The 16,312-nt window shown below is 31.0% G+C and overlaps 1 protein-coding gene and 1 long non-coding RNA gene across 2 annotated transcripts; both read right to left on the reverse strand.

The window, feature by feature from the left end:
* Nucleotides 1–201: 201 nt before the first annotated feature.
* Nucleotides 202–4,009, reverse strand: LOC125060107. Its single transcript, XM_047664823.1, has 4 exons — nucleotides 3,115–4,009; nucleotides 2,816–2,932; nucleotides 2,433–2,507; nucleotides 202–362 (listed from the first exon to the last, which is right to left on the reverse strand). Exons 1-4 carry the CDS (start codon nucleotides 3,841–3,843, stop codon nucleotides 330–332), a joined length of 954 nt encoding a protein of 317 aa, XP_047520779.1. The 5' UTR covers nucleotides 3,844–4,009; the 3' UTR covers nucleotides 202–329.
* A 688-nt stretch (nucleotides 4,010–4,697) lies between these two features.
* On the reverse strand, nucleotides 4,698–15,977 carry LOC125060452. Its single transcript, XR_007118860.1, has 3 exons — nucleotides 15,748–15,977; nucleotides 9,095–9,216; nucleotides 4,698–4,769 (listed from the first exon to the last, which is right to left on the reverse strand). It is a non-coding gene; the product is annotated as an uncharacterized LOC125060452 (long non-coding RNA).
* Between the last annotated feature and the right edge of the window lie 335 nt (nucleotides 15,978–16,312).

Below are 16,312 nucleotides of genomic sequence, written 5' to 3' on the forward strand. Positions count from 1 at the left end.
TGAATACATTTTATTCTGAGATTTAACCACTACAACATTTTGTGCAAAACAGTAGAAGTAATTAAAGAACCACTCGTGACATAATTAGGAACTAAAAATTGGTTGCGTTCCAAAATACATATTCTAACAAAATCTCATCAGTTATGATGTGCACGGGCCCTTAATTAACACGAGTGAAACCACATGGTACAGTTAGTTATTAATGTAAAAATATTGTATTACTAAAACACTATAGGATATAACTTTGCCAGCAAACGCAATCAGGATTGGTATATCCACCGCTGTCACGACAGCCGATAATTCTATTTTTCTGCCTTGCACTAGATTGATCATAGTTTGTACTTGGCTTTGATATATATATTCTGCAAAAATATAAGGGGGCTTAGTCCAGATGCCTTAACAGTAGTGTATGTAGAACTTCGATAACTAAATTTGTCGACACGAACTGTCATTTTCATACAAATTTAGTTAGAATCAACCGCGAATATAATATGTTTGAATGTTGGATAAATGAATTTTTAATAATTATTTTTCTTTAAAATGTAATTAAACTGTGGCAATTTATTAAATTTTTTGTAATATTTCACTGGAAGTTGGTTTTTAAAATTAGGATATTTTTATTAAGAAAAGGCTTAAACGGTACTGCTGTCGATTAACATTCAAACTGACAGTATGTATGCCAGTGCGTAACAGGCTTTTTTTTAAAGAGCTGTCAGTGATACAAACTTATCTAAGAAATTACATATTTTTTTTTATTTAAAATTTAAAAAGAACAATACCAGAGAGAGCAACAATGGCAGAGAATATGAAAAGTTGTCGGTAAAACAGGTGACAGTTTGAAATAATCATTATGTTAAGGTAACTTACCATTCACATCACTATGAATTAATACACGTATGAGTAAAGACAGTGTTTCTCTTCTATCTTGTATAAAGAAATCACTAATTTTAGTAAGAAAAAATGGACGTATATTTAGAAATGTGTAATAGAACGCATCACTCCACATCACATCAGAATACTATAAATAAGAAATTGGCCATGCAAACATAAAATGTATTATTTAAAATATACTTTAATAAGTATTCTAATATCTAGGCTATAAAATTAGCTAAAATTATCTAATGTATAAGTAGAATATCTTACTACCCGCCTTTCGTGAGTTTTAATGTGTTGAACAGTATAACTATTACCTACGTATGCGCTGTGTGTGCTAGACATCCCGCGCGCGATGCTGGGATTTCAAATGATGGAATTTTTATATGATTTTAGTGGTAGCCGGTGGGTCTTATTTATTGGTATTTTATAAATACAATTGTGCTTGCTTGTGCTCCTAACAAAGCCGTTACCGTAGAATTTGTTAGGAGCAAGTAGTTAAGATATGTGTAGCGAATAGATGACGAAAAATCTTGAGGTTCAAAGCGTACCTGAAGTCACATGATCGCTTATTACTAAAACTCAATTGAGCAGCAAGGCTATTAAAAGTTTTAGAGTTACGGCTCTGAAACCATGGTAGTGTGAAGGTCAGGTCAGTGGAAAATACTGGTATGGTATGTATGTGTGCTAATATAAATATAATCCAAATGCAATCCGTGAACTGAGTAATGAGATTGTTACGCTTTCACGTTAAACATCTCTTGGGAATGTCGTCTGATTTTAATTTTGATACTACGAAATCGAAGTTGCTTTGAAAACAGGTTTTGCTTTTTTAACAGTAAGACTTGCACGGTAAAGGACATTGTAATTTATCTTCATATTAAATATAAACAAACTCAACGCATCTAAGTATATGTTAACGTAAAATTGTAAAAACCGTTAGATTGTAATCTATCGGTTATCGGTATTCGGTAGATTGTACTACACTTAGTTATCATTCAAACTTCTTTGGTCAATTACAGATTAATTTTACTTCCCAACAATTTCATATAACTACCGAATAATAATACGTTAAATTGCAAGCAGTATGTTGAATTGACAATCTTTCGACAGTTTACAATCTCGCGAGATAGATTACAATCTAACGGTTTTTACAATTTTACGGTGACATATACATTCAGTAGGTCTTTATACACGTTCGTATTCGAGATCATGAAGAACACATTTGCATGTAACTAATTAAACTGGCTTTCAAAGCGGTTCAATATTAAATTAATATTCTAAGGCGGCTGTTACACGTAAAGAAAGTATTTACTGTGTTCGCCAATAAATACTCACGTATCATGATATTTATTGAACGTGTAACTAGCGTACTGATGAATTTCAATATTTAATAATGGATTTCTAGATATCTTGATTCAGTATTGACGAACCTTTAGAATGTGATAAATCACAGTAAATATTTTACGTATAACAGGCGCCTAAGAAATTATCCACAAATGTTTCAATAAGTTTACTTAAGTATATGTAAGTGTACTTATAAATAAATCAATTTATACCTTCATAGATGGCGATAATGATCTGCATATAACAAGAACAGTAGTTAGCAGCCAGGCTTCAAACATAATCAAAATCTAGAAGAAATAATTCCTTATAAAATTTACTATACTTGTGGTTGGTACTTGATAAACGGTATACAATACTTTGCTACTCCTAAAAGTTTAGGTTTAATTTCAACTTTTGTTAATACTGGATACATGAAAATGTTCTTAATTCTGAATTTAATAAATTAAATCTTATTTCCAAAGTATAATGTATTATTATATTACATGTTACAAATTATGTTTCTATTATACCAAAGGCATAAGTTTTATAAATTGGTTAGAATTCATGAAAAATTGTGATTTTAGTAATGTTTCGTATAAAATAAAAGCTTTTTTACCTGCCCTGCATATATTTTATTGAAGATATAAACGCAATCAGCGATCTTATCATAAATTTGCATAAGTTCAAACCAGCAATAATTACGCTTCAAGTTTTCTGTGCTAACAAGTCTTTTCTGAAATGGACAAGATTGATATAATATTGTTTTTGCATGCTGTTAAAAGCAATGATTGCTTCGCCAGGAATTGAGTCTTTACAGGATGTGTCCTTTGGCGTATGATCGCCAACACTAAACCACGGAGGCATATATCAAGGCGTAAATAACAAGTAAAAAAATAAGGAGCTAGCTATACTTACTATCAACAGTTTCGTAAAAAAACACTTTTTGTTAATATCTGTAGGAACAAAGTCTTCAACTTTTTTAAACAATACAGCCTTAAAGATTAAAACCTCTATAAAAATATTGACGATGAAATATACAAAGTTCACTCCCTGGACCATAATAAGAAAGAATGTTATATGTGCTACAACATTCTTTATGGTAAACTTTCGTGAATAAAAAGTAAATGAGACTAACAGTAGCGGAGTAAACATTAGAAAAATAGCCAAATATCGTCGTTTACGAAACATTTTCAACCTCTTCTCATAATGGTTATCCAAACTGTTTAAAGTTTTATACAAGTTCCAGTAATAACTCGCGTTGCCAAAGGAGACTATAAAAACGTAATAAAATATCTCGAAAGTTTGTAAAACTCCGAATAATCTCGTTAGTATATTTAAAGGTAGATCCGATTTAGTTTCTTTCCAACTAAGAGGCGGGATGTAGACAATGACACAAATTAACAGACTTAATATAAAAACGCAGTAGAATTTATTGAAGATTGAAACTCGTTGTATGTCCATTTTATTGAAACGGACATTCTGCATTCCAAATATAGTTGAAAAATTTATGAGTGGTTTCGATGCATGTGCAACGGAGAATGTAGGAAAACTGTTCGAGGTGCAAAACCCGTTTAATATAACGGTAAAAATGTTTCCTTTAATATTTTGGTTTCTGTATGAGTTATAATCACTTGTGTAAAACATATCGAACACTTCAATGCTGAACGGAGGTAATCAAACGAGTGCGTGAGCTGATTCGTTTTTAAGTACCATTCATATACTAGTTTAATTATCATTGTATTTGATAACATTTTCAGTCCAATTTATATGAATTTATACAAGCGGTGTTACTTGCAACGAATTTTTTTCAACGGTGTTCTTCACCATTGTGATTGGATTCCAGATTATTTCTTCTTCTTTAGATTATTGTCATAATAAAGAAAACCCCAATAGATTTTATAATATTTTTGTATTTTTTTTCAAATAGAACACAAAAACATATTCACATTTCAGTTACCAGTTTATAAGCTAAGAATTATTCTTACCGATCACAAAACATAAACATCGCTAGAATAAACGTATTTCATGCATACATTTCCTAACAATAGAAGAATTGAAGTAAAAGAAAAAATTTAGAAAATAAGCCATCATAGTCATATCTTGCGAATATTTCTTTATCAAATTAAATGATGGATTGGAAATGAAAATATATAAAACATCACTGCTGATTTGACGTAATTCTATTTTTAACCCACTTAAAAAACCAGAAGGAGGTTTATAATGTTTCTTTTTATTCAATACTATCGTCAGTAGTCTTATTAAACGCACCTTTATAAATACGTTAAAAAATAATCGTTGAAGTGCATTTTGTTCGTACTAAGAAAGAAAGTGTAACAAATTGAAAGAGGTTTAAAAATCGTAAAAAAGTTGGGACATCTTAGATGATCCGACCTTTAATAAATATAAAGTTGAAGATAAAATATAAATTTAAGAATGAACAGTCAAGAGCCTAATAAAATCTTTGGTTTGTTAATTATTTTGGGCTTCACTGTTTTTCAAAAAAATCATTAATTACTTCACAGTCACAGAATGTAAATAACTTCTTCTACGTCACCATTATCTTGAAGGTTCTGAAATAAGAGGAATAGATCAATAAGTGACTGTCACGTGGGCTATGTTAGCTTTGACGTTTGAATTTTAATCTTATGATAGTGGGTGCGATCTTATACCTACTCAAATGGGTGATCTCTGTATGTGCGTTTCAATCTTTGCACGTACGGTGAAAGTAAAATCAAAGGTGTGTTAAGCAGATAGCTTGTCAAAAAATTATATAACAGGGGCAAACTGGCAGGAGGCTCACCTGATGTTAAGGGATATCGCCGCCCATGGACACTCAATACCAGAGGGCTCGCAAAAACGTTGCCGACCATTTATGGCGTGCGTTTCATTGGTACGCTTTTTTCTTGAAGGACTCTAAGTCGAATTGGTTCGGTCAAACTTCAGTGAATAGCTGGTTCCACATAGTGGTGGTGCGCGGTTCTAATTTCTCTGTTCTAATATAATTTATGTGTAGGTGTGTATTTTTTTTACTTTGTTTTCTTAACTTATAAATAGAATAGAATAGAATAGAATAGAATAGAACAGGACAGGACAGGAAAGAACAGAACAGAACAGAACAGAACAGAACAGAACAGAACAGAACAGAACAGAACAGAACAGAACAGAATAGAATAGAATAGAATAGAATAGAATAGAATAGAATAGAATAGAATAGAATAGAATAGAATAGAATAGAATAGAATAGAATAGAATAGAATAGAATAGAATAGAACAGAATAGAACAGAACAGAACAGAACAGAACAGAACAGAACAGAACAGAACAGAACAGAACAGAACAGGACAGGACAGGACAGGACAGGACAGAACAGAACAGAACAGAACAGAACAGAACAGAACAGAACAGAACAGAACAGAACAGAACAGAATAGATTAGAACAGAATAGGACAGAACAGAACAGAACAGGACAGGATAGGACAGGACAGGACAGGACAGGACAGGACAGGACAGGACAGGACAGGACAGGACAGGACAGGACAGGACAGGACAGGACAGAACAGAACAGAACAGAACAGAACAGAACAGAACAGAACAGAACAGAACAGAACAGAACAGAACAGAATAGAATAGAATAGATTAGAACAGAATAGGACAGAACAGAACAGAACAGGACAGGACAGGATAGGACAGGACAGGACAGGACAGGACAGGACAGGACAGGACAGGACAGGACAGGACAGGACAGAACAGAACAGAACAGGACAGGACAGAACAGAACAGAACAGAACAGAACAGAACAGAACAGAACAGAACAGAATAGAATAGAATAGAATAGATTAGAACAGAATAGGACAGAACAGAACAGAACAGGACAGGACAGGACAGGACAGGACAGGATAGGACAGGACAGGATAGGATAAGATAGGATAGGATAAGAATTAGGATAGAATAGAATAGAATAGAATAGAATAGAATAGAATAGAATAGAATAGAATAGAATAGAATAGAACAGAATAGAACAGAATAGAACAGAATAGAACAGAATAGAACAGAATAGAACAGAATAGAACAGAAGAGAACAGAAGAGAACAGAAGAGAACAGAACAGAACAGAACAGAACAGAATAGAATCGAATAGAATAGAATAGAATAGAATAGAATAGAATAGAATAGAATAGAATAGAATAGAATAGAATAGAATAGAATAGAATAGAATAGAATAGAATAGAATAGAATAGAATAGAATAGAATAGAATAGAATAGAATAGAATAGAATAGAATAGAATAGAATAGAATAGAATAGAATAGAATAGAATAGAATAGAATAGAATAGAATAGAATAGAATAGAATAGAATAGAATAGAATAGAACAGAATAGAATAGAACAGAATAGAACAGAACAGAATAGAACAGAATAGAACAGAATAGAACAGAATAGAACAGAATAGAACAGAATAGAACAGAATAGAACAGAATAGAACAGAATAGAACAGAATAGAACAGAACAGAACAGGGGGCCTACCATGAACTCTTATTGCGAGCCTATTGACAACCTACAACTGAGATGCATCGCAAATTCGTACCATGACATCGAAAAAACGAGACAGTTTAGGTTCCCACGTGACCTTAGCGATTATCAGATTTCGTTCGTTCAATTTGTATGAAAATCCGTACCATGACCGCTCGGCTGAACCGAAATTTGACAGTTGCGCCTTCCAACTATGACAGGATAAGCGATTCTAAAAAAGTTACTTTTTGTTCAACTTTTTTGTATCGAAATGTCCAAATAATAGTTTAGAACCTATAAAATTCAATATTTGTATTAAAACTTTTTAATAAAGTTAAAATAATAAGATTTATCTACTATGGCTAACAATATGAAAAAAAAATATAATATATTTTGGGGTATTTTGAGTTTAGAGAGTGTGATAATAAATAAATTATTAAATTATCGACGGAGATGAGAAACAAGACGACAATGCCCTTCTACCGACTTCGTAGATATTGAGTTTATAATTTATTATAGATTAACTACTTTGACTCATTGAAGATTTCAGTGTACCTACAAATAATTGCACATGGTTCAATAATATTCAATTAATTATTTAGGCATATCTAACAAAAACATAATTCCCCAATATATCATATTTACAATAAATAATAATGCCATATCACTAGTAGATATTTATTATAGTTAAATTTTTCCTCATTATGTTCATGAATTGAATTATTCTTCTCTGCTTTTTCTTTAAAAAAACAGAGGTGTTTCTCAAATTTATAATGTGTAAATAATAAGCCATTTGAAAGTATTACAATAACAGTATTTATTTAGTTAGGATGACTCCATCAAGATAGAAAAATCTTGTCTTGTCTTGTCTTGAATCAGGCAATGTTCAATTGGATATAAAGTATAAACATATATTCATTTATATATTTCCTTTTCTCAATTCAGGGAGTTTGTCAGGTTTAAGCTGTAAAGACAATATAATTATTTATATTATATGAATTAGTTAACGTATAAATTGAATTTGTAAAATATTAAGGAATCAATTTTTATCATTATTTACTTATGATTTTCGAGTAATAGGTTGATTGTAATATCTTATGCAAAGAGTTTAATATCAGCAATTCACTTCGATATAGATATTTATTTTTAATAAACCAATTTTTGAACAATACTTACCCCATCATATTATTTTATAAGTTAAACAATTTGTAAAACTATATTTATGAAACCGAAATTTTGTAAACACCAAATATATTGAAAGCTCCTATCAAAATTTGAAGGAAACGTTTAAAAATAATAAGTGTCAACTGCACAGCACCAGAAAACTTTAAATTTAAAATATATCAAAAGAATAGTTTTATATTAAATAAATATATATAAAGACATAATAGCTTATTGTAATTGATGAATTATTTAAAATAATTTTATATTTTATTTATTTTTATAGAAACATCTGTCGAAGTAAGTTTGACAGTTAAATTTCTAAACTTACATTGAAACCACAAACAAAATTATCGTTCTTTCATTCGGTCTTGCGATGCTAATACGATTCAGCTTATAGGCGGTCATGGTACGAAAAAATGCGATTGACTTTAGGTACCTAAACTCAACTGCATCTCAACTGGATTGTTTTAAGAAAGTTCATGGTAGGCCCCCAGAACAGAACAGAACAGAACAGAACAGAACAGAACAGAACAGAATAGAATCGAATAGAATAGAATAGAATAGAATAGAATAGAATAGAATAGAATAGAATAGAATAGAATAGAATAGAATAGAATAGAATAGAATAGAATAGAATAGAATAGAATAGAATAGAATAGAATAGAATAGAATAGAATAGAATAGAATAGAATAGAATAGAATAGAATAGAATAGAATAGAATAGAATAGAATAGAATAGAATAGAATAGAATAGAATAGAATAGAATAGAATAGAATAGAATAGAATAGAATAGAATAGAATAGAATAGAATAGAATAGAATAGAATAGAATAGAATAGAATAGAATAGAATAGAATAGAATAGAATAGAATAGAATAGAATAGAATAGAATAGAATAGAATAGAATAGAATAGAATAGAATAGAATAGAATAGAATAGAATAGAATAGAATAGAATAGAATAGAATAGAATAGAATAGAATAGAATAGAATAGAATAGAATAGAATAGAATAGAATAGAATAGAATAGAATAGAATAGAATAGAATAGAATAGAATAGAATAGAACAGAATAGAACAGAATAGAACAGAATAGAACAGAAGAGAACAGAAGAGAACAGAAGAGAACAGAACAGGACAGGACAGGACAGGACAGGACAGGATAGGATAGGATATATATATGTATTATAGATTATATTAATACATTTGTAGTAGTAATAAAACTTACTTAATTTGTGCTACTGAAAAATTACTCCGACTCCCCATAATATGAGTAGTATTACAGCAACTAAGAATAATAAAGAGAAGATTGCACTGAGGATTTTGCATAGAAGATTACAGACGCAGCAACTGAAACAACAAACTATAGTTAATTTATTTATTGGTCAGAGTTTTTATAACGTAACCTAATACCATGAATACCATGGGTATGTGAATGTCCCCTACAATCCAACGAATCGCTCGCCGTCGACAAAACGAATCGTTTATCCCGACCCCCGCATGGTAACAATAACTTGTTGAAATAATATATAGATAATTATTTTATGTACATGACTTTTACTTTTACGAGACATTTTATTCATGTACATAAATTTTTTTTATGATTTTTCGAAGTTTTTGTTAAGTTATTAGGTACAAGGCTTATCAGTTATCACAATAGCGGAAACAGGTGTGGCATTTAATCTTTTGCTATCTTGCTCAATTCTACAAATTATATTTTAGGTATATGTTATTTGTTCTTAGAATTGATAGTTAAATTAGAAAAAATGCACAATAAAGTGTCGCAAATAGTAATAGTAGTAAAGTAATATGAGGTTAAGTGTTATCGTCTAAACTCTAAATGCAACTAGATGGCGGTAGACGTTTTATATAAGTAGTAGTAATATAAATTTGTTTGATTGTAGGAGAATCTGATATCCTTATCCTAAACAGTTCCAACTGACTTGTCAATGCCCAACAGTGAGATTCCATTCAAAAAGTAATTCTTTAAATAGTGTAAAATGCTCTCTTATGGCCGCTTTCTATCCCAATAAAAAATTTACTACTAGTGATTGATATTTCAATGCATTTCTCGTAAAATACTTTTCAATACCCGATTGATGGATCGTTTTTGTAAAATATCTTTGAATTTGACATTTATCAATCTAACTTTGTGAAAATGTGGATTGGAAATAATTTTAGATCATAGATCGAGTATAGAAAGCGACCGTTAGTTATTAGTATTCGTTCCGTCAATGTTACAACATCACTTGAAATAGCGCAGCACACACTTATCATTTAAGTTGGGATCGCTTTCGCTATTGGGAGTTACAGAGTACCGACAGCGACTATTAAAAAACAATTGTTTATTATTTCATAGTACAGTTTTAATCGTGGGATAATTCACTAAAATTACATAGAAACTTGTACTTTTGTCCTGTTATTTCGGTTTTCCTCATTGAAAATTGATGCCAAGGATTTTTATTGGATTTAATCGTAATTTGTCTTTAAAAATACTAGACCTTGCGCGATTTTAATTTAATTTGAGACGCATGCTTAAATAAGTATACCGACGAGTTTTCCCTACGAATACATAAAATCGCCCATGACTATTAACAAAGTCGGATGTGCAAAAATTGGTTTTTTATTTTATTTCTTAAAACGTGCCCTAATAACCAAGGTTATCATCAGCCGAAATCAAAATTATATAATTATGCATAGTTTTTGAAATACCGAGGTTAAAAACGTCGGATGTTTAATAGGCAGCCCGTTAACAATGTCGCGAAGTAACAACCTAACTTTTTAACGGGACGCGGGGGAGGGTGAGAGCGCGTGATCTGCCATTTCCAACTTTGTTAACGGATAGAACGGACGTTGCGTATGCTTCTAATATTTTCGACGGTCAATTGCAAAACCATTAATAATAACAACGTTTATTATGTCTACAAGATCAGCACGTTTAATCAAACTTGCTACAAGGTGTAAAAAAGAAAATAATAATAATACTACACATGAAATTAACTTAAAGGCCGGTCAACGTATTCCTACCATAGTCAATCCCAGTATCAAAACAGGTATTTTTTTATAAATTATGAATTAATTTTATAGTATATTAATGTTAGAGTTTATAAATTAATGATACTTTAAACTTTACACTGAATTAAAGTTTTATATTTTAAGGTGCAAATAAAATAGTAGGATGTGCCACATCCGACACTGTTTAGCATTTTTTTAAATTACTTGAAAGTCGGAAGTGCCACATCCGACTTTGTTTAGCGTTATTTAAAATTACTTGACTGTCGGAAGTACCACATTCAACATTGTTTAGCGTATTTTAAAATTACTTAATTGTCGTAAGTACCACACACAACGTTGTCCATGGCTTTTTAAAAGGTTTTTTTTGTCAGAAGCGCTACATCCGACATTTGAGGGTTTTTTTAAATGAGTTTTAAATATAAAAATTGTGATATGAATAAAACATGAATCTTTAATTTATACTATTTTAGCGACAATTTCCGCTAAATTAATAAGCAATAATTTATGTATATTTTTATTTACACCGAAACTTATTTATTTACAATATTACACAATTTATAATTAATATATACTAAGCGACATGGAAAAAAGAATGTGTTAATATTTAGTTTTTGTTTTTTTTTAAATGTATGAACCAAAATAATTTTAATACGACACACTATTCTTAAAGTAAAAAAAAAGTATTTTATTAAATAAAATATCATATGTTTTAGTTCCTCGAGAGTCTCCTTTACCGGAAGGTTTTCAAGAGGAGTTGATTCAACTAGAAGAATTGATCGGCGACGTTTTTAATGATGATGATGACGAGGTGTCCCCTAATCAAGGGAATATCACCAGCAACGTAATATTACCAGTATCACCACCACACCCATCACCTAATATAAACAGTACATCTCACTCTCAAATTCTTGTAGACAATGTTACTGATGACTTTAAAACGCCAATGCCATCACCACTTTCAGTACATGAATGTCATACTGAATTTTGTACATGTGTTGACACTGAAAGTCCGCCAATTTTAACAAATGACGACCTGTATGGAAATTTGCCTACACCTTCTGTTGCATCCATAACAAGTTTTAATACCCCCACTTCTGTAAAAAGCATTCAAACTCGTAAACCTACATATAAAACTGATAAAGGAAAGAAAAGGCTTTCACACAAAGAAAACTGGATTGTCACTAAAAGAAAATTTGCAAAAAATCATGGAAAAAGTTTTACAAATGCTAAAGGAAAAAAAGTGCCAGACAAGGGCTTAAAAGAACCATGTACAGAAAAATGTCGATTAAAGTGCTCGATTAAGTTCGAGGAAAATCAGCGTTACAAAATTTTCAAGAAATTTTGGGAGCTAGGGGACCGCCAGCGTCAGTGGGAATTTGTTGCACGTTTTACCAAAAAAATACCGAAACGACGAAGTACCACAGAAATTACGAAGCACGATCGCAAGAATACATTTACCTATTTCCTTCCCAACAGCAAGGCTGAAACTGTTAGGGTGTGCAAAACCATGTTTTTAAATACAATATCTGCAGGCGAGCGCATTATCACTACATCATGGAATAAATATGATGGAGAAGTATCAGTATCAGAAGATGGGCGTGGTAAATATAGACATAAAAAAAGAGTTATTGACGACGAGATGTCTAGAAGCGTTTGTGACCACGTCAATTCATTTCCACTGGTGGAGTCACATTACATCAGAAAAAAATCCAAAAAATTATATTTAGAAGGTGTAGATAATACATCTCGAATGTATGGGTTGTACGCTGAATGGTTTGATTCTGAAAAATATAAGAATAAAGCAAATAAGAGACAATACAAGTATATACTCAACGCTAATTTTAATATTGCATTCCATAAGCCGAAAAAAGACCTATGTGATATTTGTCACACATACAAAAATAAAGAATTACCTACAGAAGAAGAAAAATCAAGATTCTTACAGCATCAAGCATCAAAAATAGCTGCACGTCGTTTAAAACAGATGGATAAAGATGATGCAAAGTCGAATACTGATATATTAGCAGCTACTTTTGATTTTGAAAAAGTATTGATAACACCACACGGTGATGTAAGCGTATTTTACTATAAAAGAAAATTATCAACTTTTAACTTTACGGTATACAATTTAGCTACCAAAAAAGGTACCTGTTTTATGTGGCATGAAGCTATAGCTAAACGCGGGGCAAATGAGGTCTCTAGTTGCCTCTATGAATATATAAAAGAACACGCTTTAAGAGGAGTAAAATTCTTTAAATTCTGGTCTGACAACTGTGCGGGTCAGAATAGGAACCGAATAGTGTTCTCTCTCTACTTGCTTGCAGCAAAAGAATTTGGAGTCACGATTACACATCGATTTATGGAAAAGGGCCACACACAAAATGAAGGGGATAGTGTCCATTCAACTATCGAGCGCGCTAGTGAGCGCAAAATTGTGTATGTGCCTGAAGAATGGTATTGCCTCGTTCGATGGGCCAAAGTTGAAGGGGACCCATATGAAGTCAAAGAGATAACCACCTCAGAAATCTTAGATTTCAAATCTCTGCTGGTAAATAAAAATTGGATTAAAGACACTAACAACGAAAAAGTAAATTGGACACTTCTGAGAGAGGTTACAGTGAATGCGAATAATTTTGACAGGATAGAGTTCAGATACAATTTTGAAGATGAACCAAAAACAATAATTGTCCTGCGATCTAGCACAAGAAGGGCAGCTAGAATATCTCATGAATTGATTATAAAGCAGGCTTATGAGGGAGAACTTGCCATAAGTTACAACAAATATAAAGATTTGCTAAGCTTGTGTAAAAGTGGTGTAATCCCAGCAAAATATCATATTTTTTATGAAAATTTAAAATTCTATACTGTTTCAGAAGGAAACATGGACGAAGAAGATTGATACTTTGATTTCTTATCCTAGTATAAAAAAGTAATAGAACGAAACGCTGTGATTAATAAATAATAATGCCTTATATATTATTAGTAATGGATTAGAATTTTCATTAATAATTAGATTTTGTATCTAGTGTCCTAAATTTTTATTTTGTTTTGTTAATTTAATTTTCGTAGACTTTTGATTTGAAGACTGACATAAATCGGAATTTTATTTCATTTTATTATTTTTATGAAACTTATATTATTATCTTTGATTATTACCTAAGTGAGAATTTAAAATTACTTATTAGTATAGCTTAAGATAGGTTTTATATCTTTATATCTTTATATTATGGTGGTAAGATTAAGATTTCTTCTTTTAAAAAATAAGATTTTTTTTCATATTTTTGGCCTTTCTTTTTAATAATTCATACATACGACATACCTTATCAATAGACTAACAAAGACGTAAATGCCACTTCCGACAAATACTCATTAATTTTGTACCCGCAACAATGTTGGTTGTGGTACACCCGACAAACACTGATCAGTTTCGCACGTGCAACAATGTCGGATCTGGTACTTCCGACAAATCTTCATTAGTTTTTCACCTTTAAGAAGGTAGCAACTGACTTTTCTCATACTTACACATAAAATACCTGCTAATTAAAATACTGTCCTAGACATACACCTTTTGTACAGTATTACTGCAAAGTTTCATGATTATATCTCAAGTGATTACAAAAATATAAATAATTGAAACTTTGAATCGCTCTCCTGTAAAGTTGCCATTTTGCAGATCCGACTTTGTTAATAGTCATGGGCGAAATATAACTTTAAAAGACAAAAAGTAATTTCTATTCCAGAACAGAAACTAAACAATAAACTTAGGTTTGTATATTGATCCTCTATGATAGCTCGTGGTTTATTTTAATGTGACAAGAACATGAATATATCTATCTCCCATTTTGTAGAGGACTGTACGTTCAAGTCATAACAGCGACAACCTTTTCCTATAATTTATTACATATATTTTGTAAAACGAGAACTATCAGACTAGACTAAGCGCATTGTGCCAAGCCCTAACCGCGCTTGTCGACCGATGCTACTGTTTCACGCTTGTTTATGACGCGCTCCCGACAGGTTTCGCACTGATATAATAATCGGGGTTGTTAGTCTAGTGTTAGCTATATTTTGCCATATAAATTACAATATCGAATCATCAAATACTACATATAAAAAATAAACGTCGAATCGTTCGGATTATAAAAGTCTAAAATAATTTTCATGTCAAATAATAAACCATTTTTTTATTTCCTATCGAAAGAAAAAAAATCGATACCTAGAGATTATACAAGAGCCCTGCAACATGCTTTGTGGAGATTTGGATAAGCCAGAATATAGTCAAAGAACAGATTATAACAAAGTGATTGACTTTATATGCTATTTTAGAAAATTACATATCATTGATGTTTATCAATGGTCACTTTCGTCTATTATTTTGGTTTTTTTACATTTATTTATATATTTTTAGTCACGATTGTGAATGTGTTGTAATAAGGATGTTAGATAGTTATGTTTGTTGTGTAATATGTTTTAAATAGATAAAAAGTTATTAAATAAATTCAAAGTAAGGTATAATAGCTCTTTATAGTTAGACAAATGTTGTCTTCTAACACAATGTTAAATACATATAAAAAAATTGTAAATCTAAATTTAAAAAAAAATCTCTAATCAAATATCAGAATTCATAAAAATTGGTCGAGCCGTTTAAGAGGAGGTTAATTACAAACATAGACACAGAAGATTTATGAATATAATAACATTACTTTGCTTTTGCATTAGGCGAGTGCAACTGTATAACGAGTTTCACCTTCATTACAAGCTGACAAGGTTGTTTATATGTGGAAATTTACCTTAAGGTACAAATTAAAACATTTGATAAAAAATGCTAAAACTAGTTCTTGAATTATAAATTAGTAAAATACATACCACATTTTGCTTTTTTATAAACTATTAACACAGAAAAGGTATTAACAACTCAAAGTCGAAACTCGTTGTGTCGACAATCGTTCAATAATCTTATCTCATTCACTATCACAACGATAATATAAAAATCAATGCACGGAAAAGATACGGATTTTTATTTACATTGTTTTGTCCTTAACAAGTAGTATTCGTGATAGAACTTATGCACAGACTGTTACCGTTACAATGCCACGCGGCCAAGTTCTGTAATTTTACTACACTCTGTGGGTACTTTTGTGATTCATTTACCAATGACCTTAAAATGTATAAAAACGTTATGCGTAAAACTCGTAAAACGTAAACGATTATAATCTGTAGCCTTTTTTATTATAATAACCCCGTAAAGGTCATTTAGTTAAATAAATGAAATTTGACCGGCACTTAATTAAAGCAATTTAAAAAAAATATCGAATTCCATCTTCAAAAATAATTAGACGTTTTTGTAGGATTCATAACAAAATTTATCTTGCAATGACATTTATCAAAAAATAACAAATTTCAGATTCTCGTTATCTTGAAAAATTCCAAT

Source organism: Pieris napi, chromosome 21 (genome assembly GCF_905475465.1).
Source record: "Pieris napi chromosome 21, ilPieNapi1.2, whole genome shotgun sequence".
NCBI classification, from domain to species: Eukaryota; Metazoa; Arthropoda; class Insecta; order Lepidoptera; family Pieridae; genus Pieris; species Pieris napi.